Source organism: Myotis nattereri (genome assembly GCF_964212035.1).
Source record: "Myotis nattereri genome assembly, chromosome: X".
Classification (NCBI taxonomy): Eukaryota; Metazoa; Chordata; class Mammalia; order Chiroptera; family Vespertilionidae; genus Myotis; species Myotis nattereri.
Window position 1 is genome coordinate 150,984,083 of NC_138078.1, and position 18,457 is coordinate 151,002,539.

Below are 18,457 nucleotides of genomic sequence, written 5' to 3' on the forward strand. Positions count from 1 at the left end.
TTTTATTCTGTCCCTCATATAACTCGTATGTCCCCTCTACTAACTATTGATGCTTTCATCCAAACTCTCTCTAATCTCCAACATCTTTTTTAAGAGATGAAGGAAACTGGCATCAGTGCTCCAATAAATTTCTAGGCTTCAACAAAGACTGCAAGAGAACTCTGAAACATGATGGCTTTAAAACACTGATACTATCCTTACAGTAAATAACTCTAAATGAAGCAGTAAAAAAATATGAAACACTAACAGAATGTTTCTTTATAAAGTTGAAAAATTCAAAAGGAGGTGCTCCAGATTCAGTCTGAAGATACTAGTATTATAATACCACATTCTGCCATGTCGTACCTCAGTCTTTTGGATTTTGATTTCAATATCATTACTGTCTTTGAAGAGGACATGAACATGTAACCCTATTAGAAAACAAGTGTTGTAGCCCTGTAGGCATTTCAACTTCATTAATTTTGTTCTGAAGAGTTATACACGTGTCACTCTAGAAAAAATTGGGAAGTTCTGAATGAACAGAAAATCTATCTTAACCCAGCTGCCAAATGACAATATAAAATTTGACATTTCAGTACTTAAAGATCCAGAGTAATTTTTATGACACCTTCTCACCAAGTAATCCTAATTGATTATGCTATTAGAAAAAATTATAATAATATTCAATTCAGTTTCTTATTAAATGCCATTTCTGTCCCTGTTTCCTAAATCCCTTTTTTCTCCTATTCATTTGAAATCTTATAAATGTTAAATACTAGTTTCCAAGCATTTCAGAGTTACTTTCCCATATACCTAAAGGGAGTTATAATATCATGATCAATACACAATAGTTCTTGTACAGTATTGATATATATAAATTATGCAGCATGAAAAAGCAGCCTGGGGCAATAACATGTTAGAATTCTCATTTCCCTTATACAAATACATTTGTTCTTAACTGAAAATCTCCAGCATGACTGATGCTCCTATTTAATAACCAAAAGGTTTTAGAGATAAGAAAAGTAGGGCTAAGGGACAACTTAATAACTAGCTCTAAAATGAAGAAATAGTTTCCAGAAAATGACACTGGAATCATATCTAATAAGGTCGTACAGGCAGAATATGCAAATATTTTGAACTACAAACACTTGCCTTCAATTACAATTTGAGTTAGAAGGGAACTCCAAATACATATAAATTATATCTCAGTGCTCAGATGAGAAAACTTAGATGTAAAGTGCTAATAGGACTTACCCAGGGTAAGACAATGTATCAAGCCAGTACAGGGACCAGAATCCCAGCCTCTTAACTCTGAGACCAATAGCCTCCCAGTGGGCTACATCTGAGGAAGGACTCAGAAATTCTCCAGATACAATTAATCTGGATTTATAGTAACTTAAAGCAAGCAAGCAAGCAGACATGTATCATAGAGCAGCACTTCTGTAGTATTTCTTGGCAAAATGCAGATTCAGCTTCAGCAGGCCTGAGATTCTGCATTTCTATCAAGCTCTCAGGTGCTTCTGAAACTGCTGGTCTATAGGACACTTTGAGTAGCAAGGCTATAGAGCAGCCGTGGGCAAACTAACTACGGCCCGCGGGCCGGATCCAGCCCGTTTGAAATGAATAAAACTAAAAAAAAAAAAGACCATACCCTTTTATGTAATGATGTTTACTTTGAATTTCTATTAGTTCACACAAACACTCCATCCATGCTTTTGTTCCGGCCCTCCGGTCCAGTTTAAGAACCCATTGTGGCCCTCAAGTCAAAAAGTTTGCCCACCCTTGCTATAGAGCACTCGTAGAGCTGAGCAAAGTGGAAATGGGCCCATGATACATCCCTGTACATCTAAAAAGGTAGGAAGTGAATGACTGAGGGGAGCATAGCATGGTGTGGCAAACTGCTGGTGTAATATCCTAGTTTAGATGTTCTTGGGTGGCTATTCCATATCCATTCATAGTCCCCTTCCCATGCCTGCTTTTATTATGCATCCTGAAAATGTTAAATACGTTCCCAGACTCCCTAGCAGCCGAGGATATCTATGTGCCCCAACTCTGGCTGATGGGACTCAAGCAAATGTCTGCTGGGGTCTTCTGGTAAAGGAAAAACTTAGTTGCAGGTAAGATTTGGACCACCTCTTCATGCTCTTTCCTGCCTTAAAAGAGAATCTGATGCTTAGAGAGGCAGCCCCCATTTGGTTACCATGAGGCAATAGCCAACATATAAAGAAAGACTGAGTTGAAAGACTGAAAGAGCATAGGCTGGCTGACAAAGCTGAACCCCTGCAGTAGCCTGGACTACCTACCACCAGACTTCTTCTTATGTAGAATAACTGAATGTTTGTATTGCTTAAGCCATTCTTATTATCACTGTATAGATATTCTTTATATGTCAGATACATATTCTAATTAGAAGGATGCTTCCTCTCTCCTTCCAGTCATTTCAACAGTTCAGTTTTGTCCTTACAGCCAACCCCCAGCCTTTAACACTGTGTGCTCTAACAAAGAGTCTCATAAATGCTCTTCTAACTGACAAACACAAGGGTCCTTTCAGTCTTCATCGTATATCCAATGCTTATGCTATTTGACTATCATCCCTTCCTCTTTCCTCTACTGATTTGCATGGCACTGCTCTAGTCTGGTCCTCTTCCTCTGCCTCTACTGCTTTCCTCTGACTCCTCTGCCTCTGCCCTCCCACCCCCACTTAAATCTGCATGCTCCCCAAATTTCCATGTTTGGCCCTATTTCCTTCCCACCCGATGTCCTCCCACTGTGTACTTTCATCAGCTCCCACAGATTCAACCACCTGCAACCATTTCATTGAATTAGTAGTAAACAAGTTAGTGTTCATTTTTCCAGAATGGTGCTAGAAGCCCGAGTACAGGCATACCTTGGAGAGACTGTACGTTTGGCTCCAGACCACAGCAATAAAGTGAATATCCAATAAAAGGAGTCACACAATATTTTTGGTATTTCAGTGCATATCAAAGTTATGTTTATACTATACTGCAGTCTATGAAGTGTATAACAGCATTATGTCTAAAAAACAATGTATACACCTTCATTTAAAAAAGAATGTATTGCTAAAGAAATGCTAACCATCATCTGAGCCTTCAGCAAGTCAATCTTTTTGCTGGTAGAGAGTTCTACCTTCAATTTGTAAAATAATGTCTGCAAAGGGCCATAAATCAATGTGCAATAAGACACAGTGTGCCTGTATGAAGAGCAGTGATGTAATGAAAACTGGGTTTCTTCTCATGTCTAGCTGACCCCACCTGAGCAAAAAGTGCCTCTGGCAGCAGCACACCTCTAAGGGAACAAGGACCAAGAAAAAGTTGCACAAAAATATGTTGCATTTGTTTCTCCTTATTGTAGCTACACTTCTTTTAAGTTGTGAACCCTTGGATAAATAAATAAGGAACCTATACTAAGTGCGCATGTGTGTGTATGTGTGTGTGTGCGCGCATGCATGTGTGTTGTGCTGTATAGTTACTTTGAGTCCAGTCAAACCATAACCTCCCCCAAGACACTACAGATTCTATTTAGATCTTTAGGGTGGAAATTATGACGCTGGACTAAAGTTATTTGTCCTCCTTTGTGTACTTCATTAGAATGCAAGCTCCTGAGGGTCAGAGGCTGTTACTCTTTTGGTGAGTGCTTGTTGAAAAGAAGGGACACTGATTCGATGGAGTACTTTAGGGCTATGGAGGACAAATGGCTTTGCTGCATGGACTCTTGAGATCTCTTCTAGCTCTGTGTATTCTAATGACCCCACTTCTAGTTTGTGTGAGATACTATATATAAGTATTTAAATCACTTACTCTTATAGTGTACGTTCTACCTCCAACTCTGTCCCGGGCTTCTAAAACCAAAACATCAACTTCATGTTCAGCTAACAGTTTAGCAGCAGACAATCCTTAAAGGGGAAAAAAAAAAGAAAAACAAAATCAAAGAACATATTAACATGTAAACATGAAACATATAAAATTTAACCAGGTCTACACATAAAATTAATGCAGGGCACAATACACAACCCATTGATTTTGCTGTCTTTCAATAAATTCTGACCACACTGTGATTAATTGGACCACCAATTTTATAATCTGTCATATATATTATACTATCTATCATACTTTTATTATATATCATAAGGTTGGTTGACAAAGTATAATAATTTTAAAAGTACATATTTTTTGTTTTTTGATGATAATCAAATCACATTTAAGAGGACTTAGTGCGAGGTGGGTACTGGAAATATCGGGGTGAGGAGGAATCACTTTGATTTTCTAACCACTATGCTGTACACCTAAACTAATACAAAATAATACTGAATAAAGACTGTAATTGAAAAATAAAATAAAAAAAAGAAGTGGGGAGTTATGTCCCACTTCCTTGAGGGTGAAATATGGACATGAATTATTTAGAATTCTTCAGCTCAGGAGATATTTATTTATTTATTTGCTTATTTATTTATATTAGTATGGACTCATAAATGGCTATTTTATACTTTGAGTTATAATCCAACTAGAGGCCTGGAGCATGACATTCATGCACTGGGGGCTGGGGGTCCCTCAGCCCAGCCTGCACCCTCTTGCAGTCTGGGACCCCTCGGGGGATGTCTGCCTGCCGGCTTACATCTGCAATGAAACCTTCAAGAAAAAGGTTCTTTGCTTCCTGGGATATAAATCTCAATTACCTTGTCACTGTGAAATCTAGTTTGGCGCTTACTCCTGCCTTCTTTACCTCACTAAGGTTTTTCCTTTACCTTGCATCTTTAAGCATAATCACAATGCTCTCTTTCAAAAAAAAGAAAAGAAAAGAAAAGAAATTGGCCCATTTCAGTCATGCCACCCTTTCCAGTTAAATTTCTGGTTTTCCTTCCACAACAAGCAATCTAGTACCTCCACCGCCTCACCAGAACAAACCTTGAAAAGTAGCATAGTCCTCACAAAAAAATGTCCGGTGACCCTACTATTAATATAGATAAGTGATATAATCATCAGTCACACCATCCCTGTTATCCTGTTTTATTTTTCTTCTTAGCACACATTGCCACCTGGCACATTATAAATATTAGAAGTCAGCAGAGTCTAAATACTGACAGTACATTTTTTGATCTTTGGACCAGTACTGAACTTTTTAGCAAAAAACAAGAGAGCATCATGTACACACACATTTATTTGGTCCATTCAACCTTTTCTATCTATCATCTATCTATCTATCTATCTATCTATCTATCTATCTATCTATCTATCTATCTCAGTGGTTCTCAACCTTCCTAATGCCACGACCCTTTAATACATTTCCTTGTGTTGTGGTGACCCCCAATTTCATTGTTATAAATGGAACATAATTAAAGCATAGTGATTAATCACAAAAACAATATGTAATGATATGTGTTTTCCAATGGTCTTAGGCGACCCCTGTGAAAGGGTCGTTTGACCCCCAAAGGGGTCACGACCCACAGGTTGAGAACCGCTGCTCTATCTATTCACCCATCCATACATTCACCCATCCATTCATTCTTACATACATACATACATCTATCTGTGTATCCATCTATATTTTCTGCTTCCTTTCAGAAATAATCTCTGCTTTTGAAAACACCAAATCTTCTAATCCCTTTGATAAGCTCAAAGACAGTGTTGTCTCAAATGATAAATAGATAAAAACAATTAATTTCAATTTGTACTGAATTGGACAGACTGTCTAGACAGCCCTAATCTATTTAATTATTGTTCAGCATTCGTCTTCACTTTAGATAAATGGATCTCACCCAAGTTGGGGAATGCAATTACCCTTTAATTCATTATTTGCTCTATTCTTTCATTGAAACTTAAAATACACCAAGGGTGCTCCACACTGCTCTCCTCAGATTCTGCACACTAAGATGCACTGGGGTTTAAAGCAGTAGATTCCAAAATGTTTTATGGAACACTAGTCTTCAAGATGCTCAAGGGAAAGTATCAATATTCATGGAAGCTGGAATATCTCATGTTGTTTCTCCTTCTGGGAAATGTGTGGTGCGCACTGGCATATTAAAGGCCCTGATAAGTCCTACAGTGAAGACACCTGTTTAACTTAGCATTTCTCTACCCTCTGCCTTTAAAAAAAAAATAAAAAACAAAAAAACTATACCTCAAAACATACTTTTCAAAAGCTGATTTCATATTGTACAACGTTCACATATTTACAGTAATAAAGTCCCCTGAGCAGGTTTTCAGATGAACAATGCCTAGAGCAAAAGCTAAGAGTATTGAAACAAAGTTTTAATGTAGCTCTGGCTAATGCTCTGCTGACTCTCCTAGTTCTTTCTGTTTATTCTTAAAAGTGACACGTTTCTTTAACTTTGACGTTTGTTACCACTTTGGAATGTGTATAATATGCATCATATTGAAATTTTAAAGTTAATGTTCTATTATTCAGTGAAATTGTCTCTGGTAACTACATATTTGGATTCTTGGACCGAATACTCTGAGGACAATAAAAAATATACTCAAACATCAGCTCATACTGAAGTTTCAGAAGCAATATTCCTTAAGCGGGAAAATAGACAGTAAAAACCATAAATTTTGTTCAAGACACATAGTGACCACTCAATCAAGAAATATTTATCAAGTGAATAAACGAATGAATGAACAGATACATGCAAGAAAAAAAGGGCTTTAATTTAAGCCACATGTCACAGTGAATTTGCTTAATCTGGAAATGGTTATATTAAAGGTCATTTTCATTACATTTCAGGATGCACCCAAAATCCATACCACTTCCGTCAAGCATTGTTTCCTCCATGAAATCCTTTCCTTGTCACTCATTTACTGCTCCCTTCTCTGCATCACCACTGAACCCCTGAACCAACCTCAAGCACCTATGTTTCACATGGTCCCTGGAGAGACAAATGAACAGACAGATAAACTAGAGAACTGAACTCTTCCATTTGGGTCCGAATTTTGTCAAATGCTTCAGTGACCAATGATCTTTATAAGTTATTACAAATGCATATTAAATCAGGAATGTATAGTCATGCACGTTATAATGCCATTTTAAAGGTCAATGAGAGGCAGCATATACAATGATGGTATACCATACAGTCTAGGTGTGTAGTGAGCTATACCATCCAGGTTTGTATAAGTACACTCCACAGTATTTGCACAATGACATAATTACCTAAGAATGCATTTCTCAGAACATATCCCCATCCTTAAGCAGCACATGACTGTATTTAACATCAATGGATTCACTTCAATATGTAAGATCTGAAAATACCAGTCTTAGAAAACTACTAAAAAAATCACATCAATCACCAAAGCCTTCCATTTTGTTCACCAGATTATTTCGTTTCAAACCATGTCAGGTTCCCTGTTCTATTTATTATGGTCTTAATGTAGGAAATGCAGATGCCTTATAATTCAACCAGTATGTCTTGACTTTTTGTCACTGTCTATTTATAAATTCATTCCTAGTAACTGTCTAATGACCTAATAAAGCCTTTGAATTCTTGTTTTTCACAGCTTCTGTGAAGTCTCGGTATGAACCCCAAATATTTACACTACAGGGACAATAACACTGAAAAGGTTTCTATAACATCAGATGTTGGCCTGGTATAAAAATACACATATTTTTTGGTGAAAAGGTCCAATAGCTTTCATCAGATGTAAAGGGACATTTGCTCCCAAAGGTTAAGTACCACTTACCTAAAGTAAACAATCATTATGCATTATCTTACACATACTAGGAATGACTTTTTAAAAAAAAGAAGTAAATTCTTTATATAAAGGCCATTTGACTGAATAGGATGCCCCATATTTTAATTTAAATGTTCATTAATCAGTAACACTTCATGTAATATATTTTAAATTATAAGTTACTGTGTAACAACAGTCACTACTAGGTTTTAGACCAGTGGTTCTCAACCTTCTGGCCCTTTAAATACAGTTCTTCATGTTGTGACCCAATCATAAAATTATTTTCATTGCTACTTCATAACTGTAATGTTCCTACTGTTATGAATCATAATGTAAATATCTGATATGCAGGATGGTCTTAGGCAACCCCTGTGAAAGGGTCATTCGACCGCCAAAGGGGTCGCGACCCACAGTTTGAGAACTGCTGTTTTAGAACATCAAACATCAAAGGAAAGCAATAATAAGGTTTACTACAGCTCTATGAATGACCCTATAGCAGTGATGGCGAACCTATGACACGCGTGTCAGAGGTGACAGGCGAACTCATTTTTTTGGTTGATTTTTCTTTGTTAAATGGCATTTACATATATAAAATAAGTATCAAAAATATAAACCTTTGTTTTACTATGGTTGCAAATATCAAAAAATTTCTATATGTGACACGGCACCAGAGTTAAGTTAGGGTTTTTCAAAATGCTGACACGCCGAGCTCAAAAGGTTCGCCATCACTGCCCTATAGAGTACAGGAGCACTGTCCTGACAGTCAATATTTTAGGGGTCCAAAGTGAAGTTATACCACTAAGAATTTTGTGGCATGTGGTAGTTGACCTCTGAGTCTCAGTTTTGGTACTTCTGAGCTTTTATAGGCTGCAATTGTGTGATCCTTGAGCACGGTTAATATGTAAATGATCTCTGAAAGCTTATTATCTGGTTTTCATGTTCTTACTGACACTCTTACCTAATCAATTGATTAAATATTACTACAAAATGGGGTTTTAATTACTCTAGCCTAGCAACAACTAGAATAGGGCTTTTAACTAAGGCTCAAAGGAACTGTGGGGAAAGTGTGAATGAGCACCTGTAAGAAAGACCCAGACACTGATTTAAGTTAGTGTAGGATGTCAAAAATGAGACATGATTCAAACCATTTCCAGAATACCACATGGAAGAAAAAAATGTTGAGAAGGAGTCTGAAAGAGAAAGCTGAAGACTCAGACCTTTAGGAAGCTGCTAATTACTAAAACAATACTGGCAGATATATCATATATAACGGAATCCAATGTTTAATTTTACAAAATGGCAAAACTGTCTTAAGATTTCAAGCAGCCCTAATTCATAATTTTAGACAACATAATGAGGAATACATTAGCTAAGGAAAATACAAATTACTGGTAAAATTATGAAACGTTTTTCAAAATAAACAGTCCTAATAATCAACTTGTCTCAAACCTTACAATATTTCAAAATGTAACTGAACTTCTTTTGATTCATTTTGTGGAGTTCTGAGTAACTCAAAGTTAAAATGAAAAGTAACTGTCATTATGAAATCAATTCATTTTATATATATGAAAGTATAGCCTTCAAACAAGTGCTGGCTAGATGTCTACACTCTTGCAAACCCTTGTATGTGATATAAAACTTATAACTTCATTTTTTCTGGGAGACCCGAATCCAAACACTGGCAAGATTTGTCATATGCAAAATATGTTTGTCACACCTGCACAAAGACTGTATGACCCAATATTTGCCAATAGCAGGCTTCTACATTTCTTTTTCTCAATAATTTGTCTCTGTGATCCAATTACACTACAGTTATACAATTATACTATTGTTATATGTATTTTTCATATTAGCTGAGAATTATGTATAAATTAAAATCAATTAGCATTGGCAAAATGCTAAAAGTGCCCAATAAATGTCAGATCAACCCCAAAGCTCATTCAATCATGAAAATATCAAAATATCAGAACCCAAATAAATGTATTTCTTGTATTCTTTGTTCAACATAAAAATGTTTATAGAGTTAAAGTATCTTAGTTTATTTTTGAGAAAAACTACAAAATAGGGGCAAGAAAGTATCCTAAAAGTCAGAAAGTTAATGCTCAGCCTGCACGGAACCTCAGAGTATCTAAGTAACTAAAGCACCAAAAAGAAGCTGCATTTTTAAAATGTAAGCTTTTCCTTAACGCTAAAAAATCACAGGTATGTGCTACCAAGTTCTGGGTTAAAATGCCTAAAATGCTCTTAGCAGAAATGATTCTTCAGGCTGGAATATTTCAGCAAAAAGGGAAATTGTGGTATGTTGTTGACTCAATTGTCAAAATTCAAAACATTATCAGCAATCTTCTTGCAAAACAGCTTTTCTGCCTCATGACAGAAAGCTTTAATCCCTGCTGACTTTATGCAGCACCAAGTTCAGGGTGACTAGTGCTCTCAAATCTTTTAGTTGAATAGGTTCATAGATAAAAATCTAGGTGAGTTCTCTATCACTTAGACCAGTGGTTCTCAACCTTGGCTGCACATTAGAATCACCTGGGAATCTTTTTAAAATCCTGATTTCTGGGCCTCATCCTCCGGAAATTCTGTTTCTTTGTGACTCATGTTGTGGCCTCACCCCATCACAAAGAAACAGAATTTCCAGAGGATGAGGCCCAGAAATCAGGATTTTAAAAAAAGATTCCCAGGTGATTCTAATGTGCAGCCAAGGTTGAGAACCACTGGCTTAGACACTATTTGAAAATACTTTCTATATGACACTTGGGATTTCCTTTCCAAATATATGGAGAGAAAAAAACACAACACACTTTTTAACCAGCCAGGAGTTTACAGCCTTAGGACTACAGTGTTTTCACTGTGCACTCACTAACCATTCACAACTCACCCAGGTAAAAAAAAACAAAACAAAACATGGGCAGATGTGGCACACAGGGGTGAGCTCAATGGCTACCAGGATCACATTCCTAGAGACACAATAGGCAATTACTTTCCATCCCTGAAACTCTTGCCATGGGCTTAAAATTAAACACTGCTCATGTATGGATCACAGTCTCATGACTCAGTATCTGAGCTCCTCTGGTCTCTCCTTTCTGGTATATCTTTTTTTTCATCCTCCTATCTCTAACTGTTAAAGTCCTACTTACCTTTCCAGGTCCCAGCACTTTGTTCATATTCACAACATTAATCTTTCTCTCACTGAATTCATGTCGATTATTTTCCTACCTGATTACTTCTTGCAAGAGGATGGGGCAGGACACTACTTACCCATTTTTATACACCTCTTTTGTTGTGATCTAACATATGGTAGAGGCTTCCAAATGCTTGGCCTAGTTTAGGCACCAGAGCCACCTCTGCTCATAATGAGCTGCTGTGAGGGATAGACCAGAATCCCCTTTCCTAGATGTATTCAAAGCTACAGAGGATTAAAATTTCAGGTGACTGGACCGAATAAAAACCCCTTTGGCCCAAAGATCTAAAGTATGCAATGTCCCCTGACAGTGAGCTTTTTTTACTCTCTCCCTAAAGAGAGCCAATTCAGAAATTCTGTTAATGGCAGGTTTTTAAATCTTATGTCACTGGGTTTCTATCATGTTACATTTGCATCAACTCATGAGTAAGAACTAGCATCTAAAGTCAGTGACTGACCCATTATACTTAAAATAACATCAAGAAATAGAGATCGAAAATAAGTGTGACTTATTAGATATAGATTATAAGCACTACAAAAGGAGAGAAAAATCAAGGGGGAGCCAGAATTACCAAGGAAAGGATTCTTAATCAGGTACTGAATAATAGATAGAATATAAATGGTCAGAGAAGCATTTCCATGTTAAGAAAAACAAAACCAAGAAATGAAGGGACAAAATAAACCTGGGGTAGCTCTGAGGACAGGAGAACAATGTGATTAAAGCTCAAGTCAGTGTTGGGGATAGTAGGAAATGCTACTTGTCCAACAATGTGGGGCCAGATAATTGGAGGTGTGGAGGAGAGTTGAAGAGCTGGTAATAGGCCATTGAAGGTCTTGTAGAAGAGCGAGGTGATGAAAGAAGTGTTTTAAAAAATTAAATCTGAGAGAACATTGCAGGATGGACATAAGGGGAGAACCCAAAGTAAACAGCAGCCCCTAGGAAGATGGGGACAGAGGTGTCACTGGGAATGGGGAAAAGGAAAAGCCCAAGAGGAGCTAGAAGGATCTGTTGAATAGGTACAGAAGTTATAGAAAAGGATGCGTCAAAAATGATGGAATGGCCCTAGCCGGTTTGGCTCAGTGGATAGAGCGTTGGCCTGCGGACTCGAGGGTCCCAGGTTTGAATCCGGTCAAGGGCATGTACCTTGGTTGCGGGCACATCCCCAGTAGGGAGTGTGCAGGAGGCAGCTGATCGAGTATGCAGGAGGCAGCTGATCGATGTTTCTCTCTCATCGATGTTTCTAACTCTCTATCCCTCTCCCTTCCTCTCTGTAAAAAATCAATAAAATATATTTTTTTAAAAAATGATGGCATGGATATGGTGGTGCCAAAGAGACTGTTAAGGAATTAAAGAAGAGAAGCTGGGTTGGAGAGCAAGGAGGCTTTAGGGCATGTGAAATATGAAGTAAGAACAAGACACTCAACTGTGAAATAGCCAGGAGTATATGAGCTATGAGACTGGAATTTGGAGGAAGAAAGATTCAAACTGGAGACTTGAGAGCTTTCTATAGATAAGGGAAGGTTGAAGTCTTGAAAGGAGAAAGAGGGGGCACAAGAGCCCAAAGGTGAACAGCTGAACCTTGAGGCCATTTCAAAAGTAGAAGTTCACATCACAAGAATATGGGCACAATGGAAGAAGTAGAAAAGGAGCAATCAGTGTGGGAAAACAACTCAGGGTCCAATAGTGTCACAGAAAACATGAAAAGAGTTTCAAAAAGGACTTGATGACAGATGATGGATGATGGATAAGGGCCAGAGCATATAAAAGATACCATCATGCTGCTTACAAACGAGCAGGGGTGTTCCCCCTCTCAACTACTAACATACTATATAATATTATTGAATTGGTGAGTGGACAGAAAAAGAAATTTTGTGGCTGTGAGCTACACTCTGTTTTATGTATCTTAATGACAAAAGAGAGATATATTAATTTGTTGCTATTCTTTGTGCAATCAAAGATATACAAAATGAAAGATAATTCTGCTAATATCGAGTTGATTTTGAGGAATGTCATTGAGAAACTGTGCTCTCCTGGGAGCGATTTTGTTATATAATAGGAGTAATACTGCAGATGAGAAGTACTGGCCATATATTATAAGGGTGTGAGTAATGTATTAAAATATAAGACCTGTCCTGGCCAGTTGCTCAGTGGTTAGAGCATCAGCCCGCAGACCAAAAGGTTGAGGGTTTAATTCCAGGTCAAGGTCATGTACCTTGGTTGCAGGCTCAATCCCTGGGCCTGGTTGGGGCACATGTGGGAGGCAACCAATGGATGTGTCTCTCTTTTATCGATGTTTCTTTCTCTCTCTGTCTCTCCCTCCTCCCTCCTTTCCACTCTCTCCTCTAAAAAAAAAAAAAAAAAAATCAATGGAAAAAATATCCTCGGGTGAGGATAAAAAAAATGTACAAGTCTTGACAAAAATTACAATAAATATCCGAAAGCATTTACAACTGATATAGGGAATATAAAGTCACTCATGAGATACTGCTAAACACCCACAAAAGATGTGTTTGATTTCTCAGGAACCCTTGGGAAGTAATGCCTCTCTCTCATTTGCTTATGAAACACCCATTCTGTGTGCAAAGTTTATCAAGAGCCAAACTTGCAGCTGTGAACTATCTGGGAAGACACAACAGCCACAAGGCAATGTTTCTAGTCAGTTTTGGCATTAAAAAAATCACCCAAATCTGACAGATAGAGATAATATGAGAGGAAGCCTAGTGCCTTTTCCATTGTCACTGATGGACTGAAACTTGGCTTCTGGAATAGGAATCCTGTGCAAGAAATGCCCTTTACTTCCCCTGAATGGAAAAAAAAAACACCCAAATTAATAATAGCAACCATGGACAGATGCGGGTTTCAAAGAATGTGGGTTTTATAGAATGTGGGTGCCGTTCTTAAGAAAAAAGAATGCAAAATTAAAAATATAAGATGCAGCCGAAACCGGTTTGGCTCAGTGGATAGAACGTCGGCCTGCGGACTGAAGGGTCCTGGGTTCGATTCCGGTCAAGGGCATGTACCTGGGTTGCGGGCATATCCCCAGTGGGGGATGTGCAGGAGGCAGCTGATCGATGTTTCTCTCTCATCGATGTTTCTAACTCTATCTCTCTCCCTTCCTCTCTGTAAAAAATCAATAAAATATATTAAAAAAAATATATAAGATGCAGTATGAAGCTGGTTATTTATTTAGAATGAGAACCAAAAGGGACCTGCAGTTCTAAGGACATAAAGCGTAAGGGTCATGACCTGCATGGTAAAGGGAAAAGAGCAGGTAATCAGGCAGAGGAAAAATAAAAAAAATATATTCCTGAAGAAATACTGGAGCACAGAACAGTGAAAAGACAAGAACAATATCTCAGAAAGAACCCTGAATTGTGAAATATGGATGATATGGAGATAGGAGAAGAAACAGAACTAATCAATTTACATTACACATTCTCATATTTGTTTTCCAGTGATCAACAATCATATTGCTTTAGGATTTTGGAAAAGCAGTCTATTGCAGGCACTCAACAAATGTTTGCTGTGTGAGTGAATGAATGAATGAATGAAAGCAAGAGAACTACTCCTTTTTAAATTTTTATTAATTTGAGAGAGAGAGAGATTTGTTGTCCCATGAATAGATGCATTGATTGGTTGGTTCTTCTGGTATGTAGCCTGACCAGGGATCAAACCTGCAACCTTGATTTATCGGGATGACTCTCTAACTAACTGAGCTACCTGTCCAGAGCTGGGAAATATTTCTTTTTCTTACTGTCCACCAGGATCTGCTTTCCTGTGATGCTCCAACATACATGCATGTTTTTGCTGGCACTGGCTGGAGTTGTCAAAGCAACAGCTTATGTCAATCTCTTTTCCGGTGATTAAGACTGTTTATCCTCAACAGGCTAAGTAAAAAGCTATCTTCACCCAAAATTAATTTGTAAGCATGTTGAGAGTCTCCTCAAAAGGCGTATACATAAAAATGGTTTCTGTGGGGCCAGCATACTTACTCCCTGCCTTTCTCCCTCTTTCTAAATCAGATCCTGCAGGTATACTTCAGAATTATTAACACCCTTCTGAGTTGTGGACAGATTAGTGTGGGATTCTTGCTAAAGCTGAAACATAATTTGTAAATTTCAAACATGTATACGAATTATGACAACATAAGTGACAATTTAATATATCAGTCATGATGGGGTTTCCAGGACAATAGTGAAAGGCCTCATGCACCACTCCATTGGTCAGCTACAAACCTAAGGTAGGACCAGGGGAACTCAGGCCCATCAGCTGGCTCAACACAGGACATGATTGGGAGGAGGGGGAGCTCTTATTAAAAGACACAATAGGGCATACCCTGAGTTGACCTTGATCCCAGCTTCACAAAGAGATTCTCTTTGGGCAATAAATGCCCTACATCTTCCTGCAAGCTCTAAAAATATACAGTGGGAGTAGGTTAAAACTAAGAGCCTGCCCCTCTTTTTCTTTTTTTATTGATCTTTCTCATTGAGGTAACATAGGTTAATATTGCATAAGTTTCAGCTATACAGCATTCTAATTTGAAATCTGTATACACTATATTGTGCTCACCACCTAAATTCTAGTTTTCGTCTGTCTGCATATATTTGAACCTTTTTCTTTAGCAATTCTTCCTCCTTCCTGTTCACTTACCAAATTTTCTAAGGAAAGGCACTTTAAAAAGAGGAGGACTGGAATAACACTATTACTACATCAACACTACAAAAATCCGGATACTGATGTCCTTTGCCTGTTGAGGGCAAATGACATGAAATCAGTGAGGCAAAGCAGCCACCTCAGGAATTAGAAGTGAGACCGTTAAATGGGAGAATATCATTTAGCCGCTTCCCCGCTAGGTAATTTGACTCTAACACCTCAGTTTCTTGGTTTTGTAAAATGGAGGCGACTCTATGAACCCCCCGTCAGGCTGCTCAGGATTGAGAAAATCCACATAAAGTGCTAAATAGAACTGCACAGCAAGAGCTAACTGTTAGCATTTAATAGTAGTAACAAATTATTGTTCCAGCTTCTCCCCATGCACACCACCAACAAAACTGGCACAACCCCCAGTTCTGCACTGCTTGGTCTGGGGGCAGCCACTATTGCACTCTTTCAAATGCACCAAAGAGAACCCCCTCCCCAAATGCCAGCCCCTACTCCAGAGCAACCAGGGACCCTCGGGCTACCTGTAAGGTTCACACTGACCTGAGATGCCACCTCCTATCACGACTACGTCGAACAGGTGGCCGGAGACACTCGCCCTCTCCCGACTCGCCATGCTCTGGTTGACAGTCTCCCAGGGAGAGAGGCTGAGGGTGGCCCAGGGTGCGGAGCTCTCTTCTACCCACTCTTCCTCGGAGCCCAGGGGTGGAGCCAGTTCATCCAGGGATTGCCAAGCAGCGTCCCGCCCTGAGGGCGGAGCGGATACTTGTACTGACACCCCGCGGGAGTCCCTGGGCGGGTCTGATGCTTCCATTGGCATTCGACTGACACTGGGCAGCACGCGCTGGGCGGACATTCTTGCCAGCAGTTGGGAGGAGTCCACAGGAAAAGAAGACTGTGGGCCAGAATGCCGAAGGGGGCGGGACTCCGAGGCCAACCCTCTGGAAGAGCCATGCGTCGTGACAGCTTCTTGTGACCAACTACGTGGGGTGCTGAGCACTGAGGACGGGTGGGACCCCTGATCGGCCACTTGCGAGGAGGTCATGGACATGAGCCGATCTTGTGTTGAGCTCCTGGCCGAGCTCAACAACGAGGACGGGGGCGACCCCTGCTCGGCCTCTAGCGAGAAGTTGGAGGAGTCGGTATCTTCTTGCACCGAACTCCTTTCACTGCTGATTGTTGTTTGCGAGGGGGACGCCTGAATCGACTCTAGGAAAGGGCCCTGGAACGGGATAGGTCTTGGTGCAGTTACTTTTGGGTTGTGGATTATTACGGATGACAGGGATTCTTCTGACGACCCCTGGGGGCTGTTATGCGGTACCGTAAGCACTGACCCCGAGTCCTGGATGAAGCCGAGCGATGCGCGCAGGGCGGCGCCATGTATAGATACTTCAGAAGTGCTGCTGGACTCAGGAGATGTCGCCCCTTCTGATTCTCGGTGGAGGCTGGGCGAAGGGGACCGGATGGCTTCTTCCACCGATATTGATACTCTTTTGAGGGTGCTACTGCATGGAGGAGGCTCAATCTCAGTGGCTGTTACCCCGAGGTTGTCGGGGTCATCCCCCTCCGGGCTGGTGGAGCCACTGTCTGAACTGGAGACCCCGCTGGTCTGGTCCAAGGCGAGCGAGCCCGGGAGGCCGGTGTTAGACGCGGTGGCGGGTCCCTGGCCCGAAGAGGGAGTGACCTGAGAAAACATGCTGGAGCTTAAGGAGTCGTCGGCGTCGGGCGTGGAAATGACCGACTGGGTGGTGCTGGAAGGCAAATAAGACACAGTTCGCCACTCAGACACGGTACTGGAGCCCGTGACGGAGGCCGCGGCAGGGTGCTGGGCCGAGGCGGCCATGACACCTGGCGCTGCCGCGGCCTCCGGCCCGCTCCCTCCGCCGCCCGGGCCGCCTCTGCCGCCGTCTTGGCCGCCGCCCTGGGAGGCGTCCGAGGGCTGTGAGCTCATCGTTCACCGTCACGCTGGGTGGGTGATGTCCTCCTCAACTTCGCTCCGCCCCTGAGAGCGCCCGCCTCTCTGACGCAGCCGCCAGCAATCCGCCACCGCCGAGGCCGCTCCCGGAAATGAGGAGTGTAATATCCGGGCGGGCAAGCGGCTGTGGGCGAAACCACCGAGGGAGCGGGGGGGGGTTACCAAGATGGCGCCGGCGGCCGGGTGAGAATATGGGCGTGGCCGCGTGGGAGGGGGCTTCAACCTGGGGCTGTGATTCTTACACTTTAACTGAAAAGAGACCGGGGGCCAAGGTCGACTTCAGAAAGCGGGGACTTTAAGGAAGGGAACCTGGATGGTAGTGTCGCCGGCCCCCCCTCCCCACTTGCCCCACTTGGTTTGGCTCGTTCTGACGTCACAAGGGGCCTGGCGTGGTCACGCGGCCTGGCGCCCTCCCTGGAGAGGGGGCGGGGTGAAGCGCCAACGGTCGCTTGGTGACGTCGATGATTGGTTTTTCTCTTGAGTTTTTCCAAGCCCAGGTGCTTAACCGAAATTGAAGCAAGTAGTCGAGAAAATAACTCGGAGATAACAGATTAAGTGGGGTCTGCAGTTTAAAATCGAAGGTCAGGGGATGGCTACGGTGCAGAAATAAAACAAAGTAAAAAAAAATACACGTGCCCTCCCCCCCCCCCCCCCCCCCCCCGCGCGCCACACACACACACCCCTTACTGAAGAGAGGATTGTCTCTACAGCACATATTTTACTACGCAGTCAGGCTCTTGTCTTGCTACTTTTATCCCTTAAATTTACACTTTTCCCAACAGAGCTGAATTTGTCATCACTAACCCCTCAAAGACAGATGTAATGATGACATGGATTCAAAGTAGATAATGAGAACTCTAGGAAGTTAACCAGTATTGGTTTCCGCCTATAAACATATTTAATACCCACCCCTAACCCCATTCTGTGTCAAACAATATCCTATTGAAGAAACTGTAAGGAAATATAGATTTAGTGTT

General features: G+C 40.7%; 1 protein-coding gene across 1 annotated transcript in view; it reads right to left on the reverse strand.

The window, feature by feature from the left end:
• LOC308536139 (amine oxidase [flavin-containing] A-like) overlaps positions 1–18,457 on the reverse strand; it is a 59,209-nt gene extending 40,752 nt beyond the window's left edge. The window contains exons 1-2 of the mRNA XM_081115188.1: positions 16,049–18,457; positions 3,798–3,892 (exon numbers count right to left, since the gene is read on the reverse strand). Coding sequence (XP_080971314.1) covers positions 3,798–3,892; positions 16,049–17,456 — 1,503 coding nt within the window. The 5' untranslated portion in view covers positions 17,457–18,457. The remainder of the gene's footprint in view (positions 1–3,797; positions 3,893–16,048) is intronic.